We start from the raw sequence: 13,503 nt of genomic DNA on the forward strand, positions 1-13,503 counted from the left end.
AAATGACTCCAACTGTTTAATGGATTATCACAATATTTGACAGCTAATTGATTAATTGGTTTATCGTTGCAGCTCTAATCTGAACATCTAACGGAAAATACAGCAAAGGGATTAATTCCCCAAAATGTTGAACTCTTTCTTTGATAACAGACGACACAGGAACGCCTCCTCAGTGGCACACATTCTTTTTTTTAATGAGCGAGTTTAAGATAGTTTAGAAATCACTTTAACAGATATTTTAATATATTATACCTCGATAAATACAGCTTCCATGTTAAAGCTTACGCACATTGTTTCTCCTTAATGTGATTCTTTTAGAAGGAAAGTGAAGAAGTAAGCTCATTAAAGTGCCTTTACAGTACCTCCATGTTGCATCGCGTCGCACAGCTTCTGTCAAGGGATGATGCGGTTGCCGTGAAGACCGGTCCGAGGCTGAACACCTGCGCCTTTTTACCTGCGCAGAGCATCTTCCACAGCCGTGGTTAGTAGGACAGTTTACAGTGCCAGCGCAACACTGAGTGGAAATATGAATAATAAACTAAAGTCTGTGTGAACTCTCCACTCTCTGCTTTCAATGTTGGGAAAACAAATGGTTTTATTTGCCAATAAAACAAATACAGCACAATGCTTTGATTATTTATAATCAACAACACTTTTTTTTTTTTTTTTAACCAATCGTAGACACGCTGAGCTGAGGAAAAAAAATCTAAAACCTGAAAGTAATCCAACATCTGTGACACATTAAATACTAAATAGAGTTAGACTACAATAGCATGCCTTCCATTTGTTTGATATATTGCACCACAGAAAGATGTCGTATGTCAGCAGCGCTGCATGCTCATCAAGGACAAGATAAAGAATCTAAATCAATGATTCAACATTTGTTCATATATAAGACACATTGTTCAAGATAAGACAATAAAGGCTGTCAACATTCTTCTTAAATTACATTCACAGAAATAAAGATAAATGACATCTTAATCCAACGCCTGAATTTTACACAGCTTCGTGTGTGTGTGTGCCTGTGCGTGTGTGTGTCTGTGCGGGTGTGTGTGTGCGTGTATGTATGTATGTGCTGTGTGGGTGTCTGTGTCAGTGTGTGCGTGTGTGTGCGTGTGTATGTATGTGTCTGTGCGGGTGTCTGTGTGTGTGTGTGTCTGTGCGTGTTTGTGCGTGTGTGTGTCTGTGCGTGTGCGTGTGTGTGTCTGTGCGTGTTTGTGCGTGTGTGTGTCTGTGTGTGTGTGTGTGTGTGATGTATGTGTCTGTGCGAGTGTCTGTGTCAGTGTGTGTCTGTGCATGTGTGCTGTTTGTGCGTGCGTGTGTGTCTGTTTGTGCGGGTGTGTGTTGGCACGTATGTGTGTGTGTGTGTCTGTGCGTGTTTGTGCGTGTGTGTGTCTGTGCGTGTTCGTGCATGCGCAAAAGGCAAAACAATGGTCCCCCTTTGTTTTGTTTTATGCATCATTTTCTCAGACGTTTCCTGGAAAGAACTGTAATCTGGTACTTATTTTAGAGACACTGCTCTGAGACAGGGATTTGAGTTGCGTTAGTTGTGATTTTGTTAAGAAGGTTGTTGATTTATGAGTAATTTATTTAAAGATAAATGTCCAAGTTAATATTTTATTATTATTAATTTATAACTGAAAACTGTCGTCACATGTTTAACCGTTTGCTTTCCTGTAGACAAATTTCATTCCTACAAATCCAGCTGAGCACCGACCAAAATACTTGTACTATGAATGAAATGTCATTTACACTGAGGCTACAGGTTCTTTCCTGTGTGTACCGAAATCACTAGCGCTGTCCTGAACTAAAGGAATCTTCAGTCGACCAACACGCATACTGTTTGTCGACTAATCAGTTGGTTGATTTACTCGACAGATCTGTAAAGGGTCTGACACACCAACCCGACAACCGACCGCTGGCAGAAAAGGAAGTCGGACTGATCAGTCTCCCCGAGATGGTCAAAAAAGTTCCTTCCTTGCGAGAAACAGGCCGTGCAGTTGCTGAATCTGTCTTCATTTCAGATCGACAAAGGTCAGTTTAAAAGACAGTTTAGTCAGATTTTGAGAGCCGTTCGTCACGCTCATCCCGCTCCTCATTTCTGGTAATTGGTCATTGAGTCCGACTGCCCAAATGAAGGCCGACGGCTCCTCCGACTGATGACGGCACGGAACAGACTCGAGTCACCGACCGCGCCAGACTGTCCGACGACCGATAATTGGGTTGGTGTGTCAGCGCCTTAAAACTGGGTTTCTCCACAAAGAATCGTGCAAAAGAACAACTTTAAATCTTGTGTCGATCGGCTAAAGAAAACGCAGTCGACTCCGACCAAAAACGACAATTGGTCGACTAATCTTCGAGGGGGCAGCTCTACTCATTACATTACGAGTTATTTTCAGCAAACGTCCGACGAAATAGTGGAGTAAAATAGAGACCGGCAACATAAAAAGACACCCAAACATCCTAATGTATCGTTCTCTAATGCATCTACATGTTTAATGCTCATCTCAGTGGGGGCCAATGGTCAATCTGAGAGGTCGCAAGATGATTAAAGGGATAAGACAGAAAGTGTGCGTTTCTCTCGGAATCCTTCAAATCAAACCATTTGAGACACAATGAGCTGTGATGAGGGGTCACAAGCCAAAAAACTATGACAGCCAGCTGGTTTTAAGTCTATAACATATTATCTCTGTTAGAAGGATAAGTCTGGTGATATTCTGTTACGTTTTTCCTCTTGTAAATAAATCCCATGTTCAGACCCAACCAACATTAAACATATCTCCTAACGCAGTGGTTCTCAAACTTTTTTTAAATAGTGTTCCCCCTTTGTATTGTTTTTTTTTTAAAGCCCAGTACCCCCAGAGCAGCACAAATCCTTTTTGGTATAAAAAAAAGTGTATATAAAGAGGAATAATACAGCGATGTCATCGACAGATTTACTAAACAGCAGCCTTGGACCTGGACAACATTTAAATGCTGATGAAATGATGGGAAAAGGCGACAAAACCTTGGACGAAGACAGTAGAAAGAAGGAAGGAAGTGAGGTAAGAAGAGGTCGAAAATAGAAAGAAAAACTTCAAAAAAGGTGGCCGGGTTGGTTCAGTGGGTAGAGCAGGCGCACATATACTGAGAGGTTTATGCCTCGACGCAGAGGTCCAGGGTTCGAGTCCGACCTGTGACCATTTCCTGCATGTCTTCCCCTCTCTCTCTCCCCTTTCTCACCTAGCTGTCCTATCAATTGAAGGTGGAAAAGCCCCCAAAAAATAATCTCTATCTCTCTAGACAGTAGACAGGAAAGAAGGAAGTGGGGCAAGAAAAAGTCCAAAGGCGGCCATAAAAACGTCACATTGGTAGAAAAACAGTCTATATAAATTGGAAGAATGGTCTGGTCCAACAGCCTTGTAACTGAAAAACATTTTGCGAAAGATCTCCCGTACCCCCTGCAGTCCTCCAAAGCACCCCTCGGGGGACACGCACCCCCATTTGAGAAACACTGTCCTAAAACGTATTGCGTGTGTATCTAAGCCTGTTACCACAAATTCTCACTGCAACACCAAATACAAATGCACTTTTTTTAACCCTTGTGTTGTCTTCCCGTCGACCGTGCACCTTTTTTGTTTACCTTGATGGGTTTTTTTTAACGTTTTGGTCGTCTTTTTCAACACTTTTGTCACTTTTATCCAAATGTATTTGTCACTACTTCCGATGTTTTTGTTTTTTCCCCACGTTTAAGAAGCTTTTTCTGACATTTGTCACTTTTTCTGATGTTCTTTTATTCTTTTTTTTTTTTTCAAATGCTATAAATTGAATAAAATACCCAAATTCAATGAAAGTATTGAACTGATCATGTATTTTAACTTGTGAAGAGCGTTGTAGGGAACCATCCACGTTACTTTTTTATGAAAATTTGTTTGAAAGAAACCCACATTTCTGATATAGAAACTTTATGAAAATGGGTCAAATTTGACCCGAATACAACAGAAGGGATAATACATGAAAGTGTTTTTAAAGATTAACGTCTTCAGTCGGAACCAATGAGAGCCACAGACAGGAAGTCAGACAGGGTTGAGAGACGGACTAACATGTTGGTTTGGATCTGCACATGGGATCGGCTGACCAGAAGCCAAACATAGAATAACACCAGACTTTCAAAACGCACTCCTTCATTCTACTGTTTACTGTTAACAGTGTTGATGACTGATCACATCAGGCAGACTGTGGTGAAAACATAAACATTCGGTTGTGTCAAACATGACCGTGGAATCAGACAGAAAGCAGTTCAGTGTTAAACCAACAGCTGCCTAGTTAATCACAAAACTATTAAAAGAAAAGCAAGCTTTGTTGCACAGCATGTGCTCTTGCGTCCCGTAAGCAACACAGGAAAGACATTTACAAAATCTGTCTGAATAAAAGTAAAAGTACATCTAAGACTGACCTTAATATATAGTATATATTTAAAGTTTAAAGGATTGTAAGGTTGAAAGTTTGAAGGACTACATGTACGTCTGTATCAGTAAGTCACATACTTTCACTTGAAATCTTAAGGATTTTGTGGATAAGATACAGTGGCACTCATACGTTTATGAACCCATGCTAATGTTGACTATAAAGAGGAATAAAAAAATCATCTTTTGGAAATTGATCTTAATGCCTTAATTAAAAAATGAGGAAAAATCCAACCTTTAAAGACACCAATTGTCTTTGTGAATGAATAATGTATCGTAAATAAATAAATGTTCTTCCTTAAAATACAGGGGGCATAAGTCAGTACACCCCTACGTTAAATTCCCATAGAGGCAGGCAGACTTTTATTTTGAAAGGCCAGTTATTTCATGGATCCAGGATACTGGTTACTTTAGGGTCCAGGATACTTTAGCATGGGTTCATAAACTTCTGAGTGCCACTGTACTTCCACTTGTTCCCTGTGCAGTTTCTTGTTTCAGGAGTTTTTCATAAAAGAGTGTCGGTATATTCAAATAAAATGACTTTTGGTGCTAAATTCTACAAAATTGTGATTGTTCGCCTCATTAAGAGATCAATATATCAATAGTTGAGATGACAATCCTTTGCAGTGACGACTTACAGAGCATTGAAAGGTGCATATAGAGAGGTTGAAACACAGCATCAGCAGCACACGGTGGATATCAGGGACACAACGCTTGTACAGGGATGACGTATGAGAGGTTCCAGGTTTACCGGGAGGCCGTGTTGTAGTTGCAGAAAAACTGCTCATCGGGGCGGAAGCCGTAGGCGCTGACGGGCCGATCTGCTGGGACAAACTGCTCCGACACACTGACGGGACAAAAGAAAGAGAGATGGAAAACAATTAGACAATTTGATATAATGAGACAGAATTACTAAGTTCAGATGTTTTGAAGAGTGGTTGTTTAAGCTTCTTCTCCATAGTCGGTGTATTAGCTCAGCGATGTCCTGCTGTGGACGGGGGCAGCATCTAAGACATCTAAAATCATCTAAATCAGTTTAAGTGGATGCTATATTTAGAATATTTGCACGGCTTTCCCTTGCTGTCAGACAGCCCTTTACGACGGGGAACTGAAGTTGTTATCTCGGCTCTCTTCAAAGCCACCAAAAGATGATCTAAGATACGCCCCTAATAAGTCTTGTGGGCAGAAGTAGTAAGAGTGACAAATGTACCCATTTAAAAAGAAAGAAAGACATACTAAACATCAAATAAAACAAAAAAAAGCTATCTCAGACATTTTGAAGATTCTTACTCACAACCACATTTTAAAAGATTATGTATATACTCATACGTTTATGAACCCATGCTAAAGTTACAAATACAAAAAAAATCATCTTTTGGACTTTAGCACGGGTTCATAAACGTATGAGTGCCACTGTAAGTTTGTAACAGTAAAGTGATGGTACCTCAAACCTGTATTTTAGTGATTGAGTACATGTTTTTTTTCAGTGTGGACACCCCTGTTTTCATACCGTGTTCCTCCAACAGTTTGTGTGTTGACTCCACCCGGTTTCTAAAGAATAATGCTCCAGAGCACAAAGCCCATAAAGAAATGCCTCTATAAAGAAACTGTTTCCCCAGTTTGGTGCGGAAGAACTTGACTTGGTCTGCACAGAGCCCTGACTTCCTCACCCCCATCCTACAGCTTTGGGATGAACTGGAACACCGACTGAGAGCCAGATCTGACCAAATCCCTGCAGCAGGTTCAACATCTGGAGGAGAGACTGGAACCAGAAAACAGCAGCAGCACCACCACCAGGTGGAGCTCTGACACCAAACATCTGTCTGGAACCCCCCACAACCCCAAGGACCGGACCAATCAGTCAAGTCCCAGCACAAAAAAAAGCTCATAAAAAGTTAATGTAATATTCATCTGCCCCGCTGCAAGTGTTGGACGTCCACAATGAGTGTGTGAGTTACAGACTGCTAACGGCTGGAGGGGTAAACAGCAGAGCGGCCAAGCCATAAAAAACACAGAGATGTCAAAACATAGCGGTGGTGACGAGGGCGGAGGCTGGCGGCCAAACCTGGAGGTCCTGGCCGCCCTGCACCCGGCAACAGGGGCCTGTTGAGGGGGGTGATAAAAGGCCTGTATCTACACTGTATAAATCAGTTACTATGGGGATGTGGATACACAGGGCGGGGGCCGATTTCACGCTCCATCTTCTGACCAGCTGCTGGGAGTGTGTGTCGGGCTATGGGGTCACTTCGGCTGGCCTCGTCAGGACGGAGCGCTTGATGGATAAACTGGGCTCTGGTGGATGACACCGCGTCTTACACGTATATCCCCGTCTTTCTCTTCAGGAGTGTTCGCTGCCCGGCCCGACGGCCTCCCCTCTCCTGTGCCGGCCTTCTAAAATACGAGCTGTTTGCTTTGCCCCTGCAAGCGCCTATAATGACGTGTTGTTTTTAGCCAAATCACTTCCAGCGCTCAGTTACACAGCGTGCAGCGTATCCCCACTCCTCCACCGTCCTCCTCCTCTCTGTTTTGCCGCCGCCCCACCAACTCCTCTCCCTCCTCTCTGGGCAGAAATATGTCTTTTTCCCCTCCGCACACTACGGCTGTCAGGGGGGATTTGAGAGCCAGGCTAAAGGAGGCTTCAGGAACACTGGAGCTCTGAGTCGCACAAGCTGCCGGCCTGCCTGCATGTCGGCCTGGTTCTGTGGCCAAACGACTGGTTACACCCCAGCCTGGACTTCCAGGATCTGACCTGCGTTTACAAGCACACCAATATTCCACTATCATTCAGAATATGACACTATTCTGAATATGATGAGTTTGGATATTCTGAATGTAGCATTTTCCAATTAAGACATGTGGGATATGCTGATATTATTCAGGTGTTAGGAGCATTCTTTGGACATGTATACAGAGTATTCAGATTATGCGTCTCAGTTTGCGACACGTGGCCTCTTGCCTGTTTACGGTCAGCTCTGGGCGTTGGACACCAACCAGCCGACAGTTTGCAGGGCTGCAGACCCGTTAAGAAGGAGAAACACAGCTACTTTTAAACATTATCAAAGAATTGGATATGAACAGGTTTTGGGATATGAACCGACCTTTTCTAGAAGGTGGTTGAAGGAATGAAAGAGGGAGGATGTGTTCGCACGGTCCAACAAGTCCTCCACCGCTGGAACACTCAAAAATACACACTAAAATCTTATTTGGACGTAGTTTTAGTTTTCTAGGTTTACGTACCTTGATCGAAGTATGCATGGCTGCATGTAAACAGGGACATTATTGGAATTTTCACCAATCATGGACACAGCTTTAGGATTTTATCACTACGTTCATGTTGGCAGTTTTTTGTTTGTGGTGATGTTGTGCCCTGAACAATCAGAAGCGAGGGACGGTCTGGTCGCTAACGCCATTTTCAGCAGACAGAAGCTGTGGCTCAGCTAGGAGCAGTCAACATAATATTTGTCATGCCAATCAAAACATATGTTGACTATTTTGACGTAGGTTTAGTTTTTTTGTTTTCCCTAAACTAAAAAGGAGAACACAGCTTTGAAAATATCGTCTTTTTTTTGGAATAAGGGCAAAAAACGCTGACTATTTTGTACATGTAAACAGTCATTGTTTAGGACGGGACAGCTTTGATGGTGACTAAACACACTTTAAAGAGGTACAATTCTGAATAAATACATGCTACTTAGATCATGGGTAATATCTGTTCTTCACCTCCATCACTATCAAATCTTCTTATTGATTATGGCTTGCTGTCAACAGGGCTGCAACTAATGAGGTTTTATTATCAAGTAATGTGTTAGTTATTTTTTTAATTGATTATTTTGTCTATAAAATGTTAAAATATAGTGAAAGGGAAAGCTTGTCCAAACTTTTGACTGGTACTGTGAGTTCAATTGAAAGACGTCGCCTCATTATAAGACTTTGCTCGATTGCTGAAGTTGTGACCATGTGATCTCTCGTTACAGGTCGCATAAAAAGGCAAATTATGCAATATTTCACATTAGGGGTGGGAATCACAAGGTACCTCACGATACAATACACGGCTCACGATACCGATAATATCACGATACAGCAGTTCTGCCATAATCAATATATTGCTAGACAGCCCTATAATGATACATCACGATATCGGTCTAACTATGAATACAGAATGCCTGTGAAAAAAGTGAAGAGCAGGTTTTCTCTCTTTATTCACTCCAAGTCCAAACTGTTACGTATGTTTTTCAGTCTGTAAATTAAAATGACACAACTATGAACAACTCTGGGTCCGGACTTTGGACTTAACCGTGGCTGGGGCCTCTGCTATTTTCCTCATACTGCTGTCCTCCTCGCTGTCCACCATTCCGTTTAAAACCTCTTCCTCTTCGGCTAGTTAACTTCTGTTCAAGTTCCCCTTGTTCATGTGTTGAGCGGCACCTCGAGGAGCCGTGAAGTAGCCACGCAGGGAGCAGGGCAATCGATTCAGAGCACCTTATTTTATTCATTAGACTATCGATATTTGGTGGCGGCGTATCGATTCTCGTATCGCACGACGATATCATTTTGTGCTATTTAGGTGTGTTCTTTCCTGCTTTTTCTATCATCTTACAGATTGACAGGAGGGTCCGGACGGATAGAGCGGGATCAATCGACAAATCATCAATTGTCTGACTCACTAATACTACATTTAACTTTAGCTGCAAACACAGACTCGAGACAGGAACACTGGGACTCTGTTTTCATGTAGAACTTCAGTTACAGTAAAAAATAACAGATGTTTCAACTGAACAACAGGATTAACAGACTTAAACATCCTTTGACCGCCAATACATTTTATGAATCCGCTTTTTGATACAGGGGAATGCTGCGTCTGCTCAAACATCAGTGGTGTTCATCCATCAGCTCGGAATAAATCTAACAATAATATGATGTCAGGGGGGATTTGAGAGCCAGGCTAAAGGAGGCTTCAGGAACACTGGAGCTCTGAGTCGCACAAGCTGCCGGCCTGCCTGCATGTCGGCCTGGTTCTGTGGCCAAACGACTGGTTACACCCCAGCCTGGACTTCCAGGATCTGACCAAGGACTTCCAGGATCTTACAAGCACACCAATATTCCACTATCATTCAGAATATGACACTATTCTGAATATGATGAGTTTGGATATTCTGAATGTAGCATTTTCCAATTAAGACATGTGGGATATGCTGATATTATTCAGGTGTTAGGAGCATTCTTTGGACATGTATACAGAGTATTCAGATTATGCGTCTCAGTTTGCGACACGTGGCCTCTTGCCTGTTTACGGTCAGCTCTGGGCGTTGGGCACCAACCAGCCGACAGTTTGCAGGGCTGCAGACCCGTTAAGGAGAAACACAGCTACTTTTTAACATTATCAAAGAATTATTGGAATAAATCTAACAATAATATGATGTTAACATCAAGGCCACACAGGCAGACTAGGCAGACTTATTGTTTTTTATTAAATAGTTTGATCTATTTTGGATATTAGTCAGACTCCTGGTGAAGCTGGCAGTCCCAAAGCTATAGTTTTGCAGATTTTAGTGTAGTGTTATCATTCAAATTCTGTAGTGTGTGTGTGTGTGTGTGTGTGTGTGTGTGTGTGTGTGTGTGTGTGTGCGGTGACACACCGACTAAACGAGGAGAGGGGTCGTTGAGACAAGGGGCCCCGTGTTCCCACAGATGCCAGTTTGGCCCCAGAGGAGCTGCTGCAGGAGTGCTGCAGGCGGGGACACGTCCCATCCCGCAAAAAACATTCCTCGGTAGTGAACAGGAAAAGGGAATCAGGCCTTTTTTCCCCCCCCTCCCTTGGCGTGACCCTTCGCCTCCTCCTCCCTCCTGCGTCTGTCTCTTCCAGGGCCCCTCGGCCAGGGCACCCGCTTTGATCTCTCGCCGCTGTCACCGCTCAGGTTACACGCTAACCAACACGCCAGGCCTCCACCCTCCACCCTCCCCACGCATCTCCACGTCTCACCTGATTGGGACGGCGCTCACTTCCTGTTCGTTTCCCTCCCTTCGCTCCCCGGCGCCCCTGTCACGTCCTGACGGCCTCTTAAAGCGCTCATTGATTCTCCCGTCGGCGCGTTTGCGTTCACACTCACGCCTCTTTCTATTAGACACCTCCATCTTCGCCCTGAGCCACGGCCGTCAAATTTCCACCTATGGAGGACGAGTCTGTCCGAGCTTCTGTTGGCCCTATCTCAAGGCTTTAGCTGCATTTTTCGAAGTTGTTTTTTGTTCTTTGACAGTAAACTGAATATCTTTGAGTTCAAAACAAAAAAAGACATTTGAGGACGTCATCTTGGGCTTTTTTGGGAAACACTGATCCACATTTTTCACCATTTTCTGACATTTTAGAGACCAAACAACTCATCCATTCATCCAGGAAATAATTCACACATTAAATCGACATTGGAAATAATTGTTTGTTGCAGCTAAGACACACACCGTCTTACAGATACACTAAAAATCAACCCATAATCTTCATTTTATATAGTTATTTTATTCACGCAAATAACAGTGATCATACAGTATTACGTCCATTAAAGCCTTCATTCACACCATGTTTCACACATAGTTTAAAATAAGCGGCGGAGTTGGCTTTGATTATTATGTTAACCTGGATCACTCAGAGTACAGCGGCCAAATTAAAACAGTCTCACGGACGCCGATTCCCCCTGCGCTCGCAGTATATTTTAAAGGTATCAGTGACAAAGCTGAGAGAGAGAGAGAGAGAGAGAATAAAGAAATGAGTGAAGGGATCTCTCTTGTTTGGACTGACGTGTCGTGGACTCGGCCGGTCACAGTCAGCCTCTCAACAGCAGCCAAACTAAACATTCCTGCTGGCGTGGAAGAAAAAAAAAAAAAATCGACACAAGCTTTATCGCATGCGAAAGGGAAGTTTGATAATAAATAAGACAAATTACTCACAATAAACTCTCTATTTCCTCAACTATTCATCATCTCGGCAGCGTAGCGAATCAGCCGCCCCTCAGTATTGGGACAAAGAAAAAAGAATGGACTCAGAGTCCATTTTTAGCGATAGCGAGATAGATTTGTTAATTCCCAGGCTTCAGTTTCATGTTTCGCCTGTGGAATGTCAGCGGCGTTTTGGGACTGAAGGAGCTAATATTTTGGAGCCACAAAGGAGCGAGAGAAGACAGAGAGAAGTCGGAGAGTGTTTGTTCTCAGAGCTGGAGTACTGCTGCTCGGGGTGGAGCGATGCCTTCTGGGACTGTTGAGTCTTGTTGACTCAGGCCGGGGCCCGGCTCAGGAACACAGATCAGCGAATAGTGATTCACAGAAACAATACGAGCGGGCAGAGCGCTGGCTGGCGGACGAGCCGACTGAAGGGAAACACTTGCAGTTTAGCGTTTCCTCTCAGACACAGTCACTGTTTTTGGACAAAGACAACCTGCCCTGCTGACAGCCTCCGACACACTCGCATTCATAATCATGTTGTGTGTGTGTGTGTGCGTGTGTGTGTGTCTGAGGGCAGGGGTCCGATAGCTGGCTCAGTTTTCTATCCAGTCACAGGTTCACTGAATACCCATGTAAAGAGATAAAGTTTATCCCCTTCCCATGTCACCCATGGGACCTTATTAGAGTTTAGATTCTCTGCCCGAGCCCGACCCAAGCCGTTATTTTCCGCCACTATCCTCTGGCCGGGCCGGGCCCTTGATCAAGCATTTGTGTTTTTTTTAATCATTACTTCATTAGCCTAATTGGGTGGGGAGAAAGCTATGCCATAATCAGAAATATTATCTATATAGGCTATATTTAGGCCAAAGTAACAAATGTGTCCAAAAAGTTACACAAGTTGGACTATAGTTACAAAATGCAACACGTGTCATGCACAGAGTCTCCTCCTCTCGCACACATCACATCGGGCCTGCTGGGCTGTATGGTGGAGCATCACAACGGGCCTGCTGGGCTGTATGGTGGAGCATCACACCGGGCCTGCTGGGCTGTATGGTGTAACATCACACCGGGCCTGCTGGGCTGTATGGTGTAACATCACACCGGGCCTGCTGGGCTGTATGGTGTAACATCACACCGGGCCTGCTGGGCTGTACGGTGGAGCATCACACCGGGCCTGCTGGGCTGTACGGTGTAACATCACACCGGGCCTGCTGGGCTGTATGGTGGAGCATCACAACGGGCCTGTTGGGGTGTATGGTGGAGCATCACAACGGGCCTGCTGGGCCGTATGGTGGAGCATCTCACCGGGCCTGCTGGGCTGTATGGTGGAGCTTAAGTGCAACATGGAGCTTGAGGATGGAAAAAAATAAATAAAAACAGGAGAATTGCCTTTGAGCAAGTTTGGAGGAAGGTCGGCGGTATGGAACCATTTGAAACAAGTCGTGGGCAGTGACAACATATGTGTCGGCTTTGTTGAGTGCATTAGGCTGAGTGTGGCACGCTGCTCGTCTATGACAGCAAATAAAACGGGGACTTGGATGATGAACAGACACATGAAGCAGGCTCGCCGTGGCAGAAAAGATGGTAGTCAGCCTTCAACTTCCTCTTCTGTTACTTCTCCAAGCATGAGAGCGAAACAAGCCCTCACAGAGAAATGCGTTGAGTTAAACAACTCTGAATTGTAGTTGAGAACGTCAGTTATAACGGCCCACGTATTAAAGTGTCGGGTTGAAATCGGGCTCGGGCTCATAATTCCAGTTAATGTGTCGGGCTGGGCCGGTCTCGGACACAACGTGCACGGGCTCGGGTTGGGTCGGGCTTGATTTTTTGGGCCAGATCTAAGCTCTAGACCTTATTTCGGGGGGGGAAAATTTAGGATTTAATATCTTTGACCGATGCCGAGACGGAACTGTTACATAAAGGTTTGTAAGCTACCTAACTGATAAGACTGACTGACATGCGTCCTCGTTTCCAAAGGTCTCCGTCTCCCGTCCAGACTACAAAGCAACCCCGGAGTTTTCAAATCAAAACAGGGGCAGCAGTGTTTCCAAATGTCTCTGTTTTAGGGGCTCGGAAACAACGCAGTAGTGTAGACGCGAGGCGTAAACGTAGCAAAAGATATTTGTTTTTT

At 44.0% G+C, this 13,503-nt stretch overlaps 1 protein-coding gene across 2 annotated transcripts in view; it reads right to left on the bottom strand.

Moving 5' to 3' along the window:
- Positions 1-3,293: 3,293 nt before the first annotated feature.
- The window catches only part of kifap3a (kinesin-associated protein 3a), a 52,938-nt gene continuing 42,728 nt past the window's right edge, over positions 3,294-13,503 (bottom strand). The window contains exon 20 of one of the 2 annotated variants that reach the window (XM_078258271.1): positions 3,294-5,292. In XM_078258271.1, the coding sequence (XP_078114397.1) occupies positions 5,193-5,292 (100 nt within the window). In that variant the 3' untranslated portion in view covers positions 3,294-5,192. Of the gene's footprint in view, positions 5,293-11,722; positions 11,892-13,503 lie in introns of those variants that run through there. The other variant, XM_078258272.1, reaches the window with a different exon arrangement.

Source organism: Sander vitreus, chromosome 9 (assembly GCF_031162955.1).
Source record: "Sander vitreus isolate 19-12246 chromosome 9, sanVit1, whole genome shotgun sequence".
Taxonomy (NCBI): domain Eukaryota; kingdom Metazoa; phylum Chordata; class Actinopteri; order Perciformes; family Percidae; genus Sander; species Sander vitreus.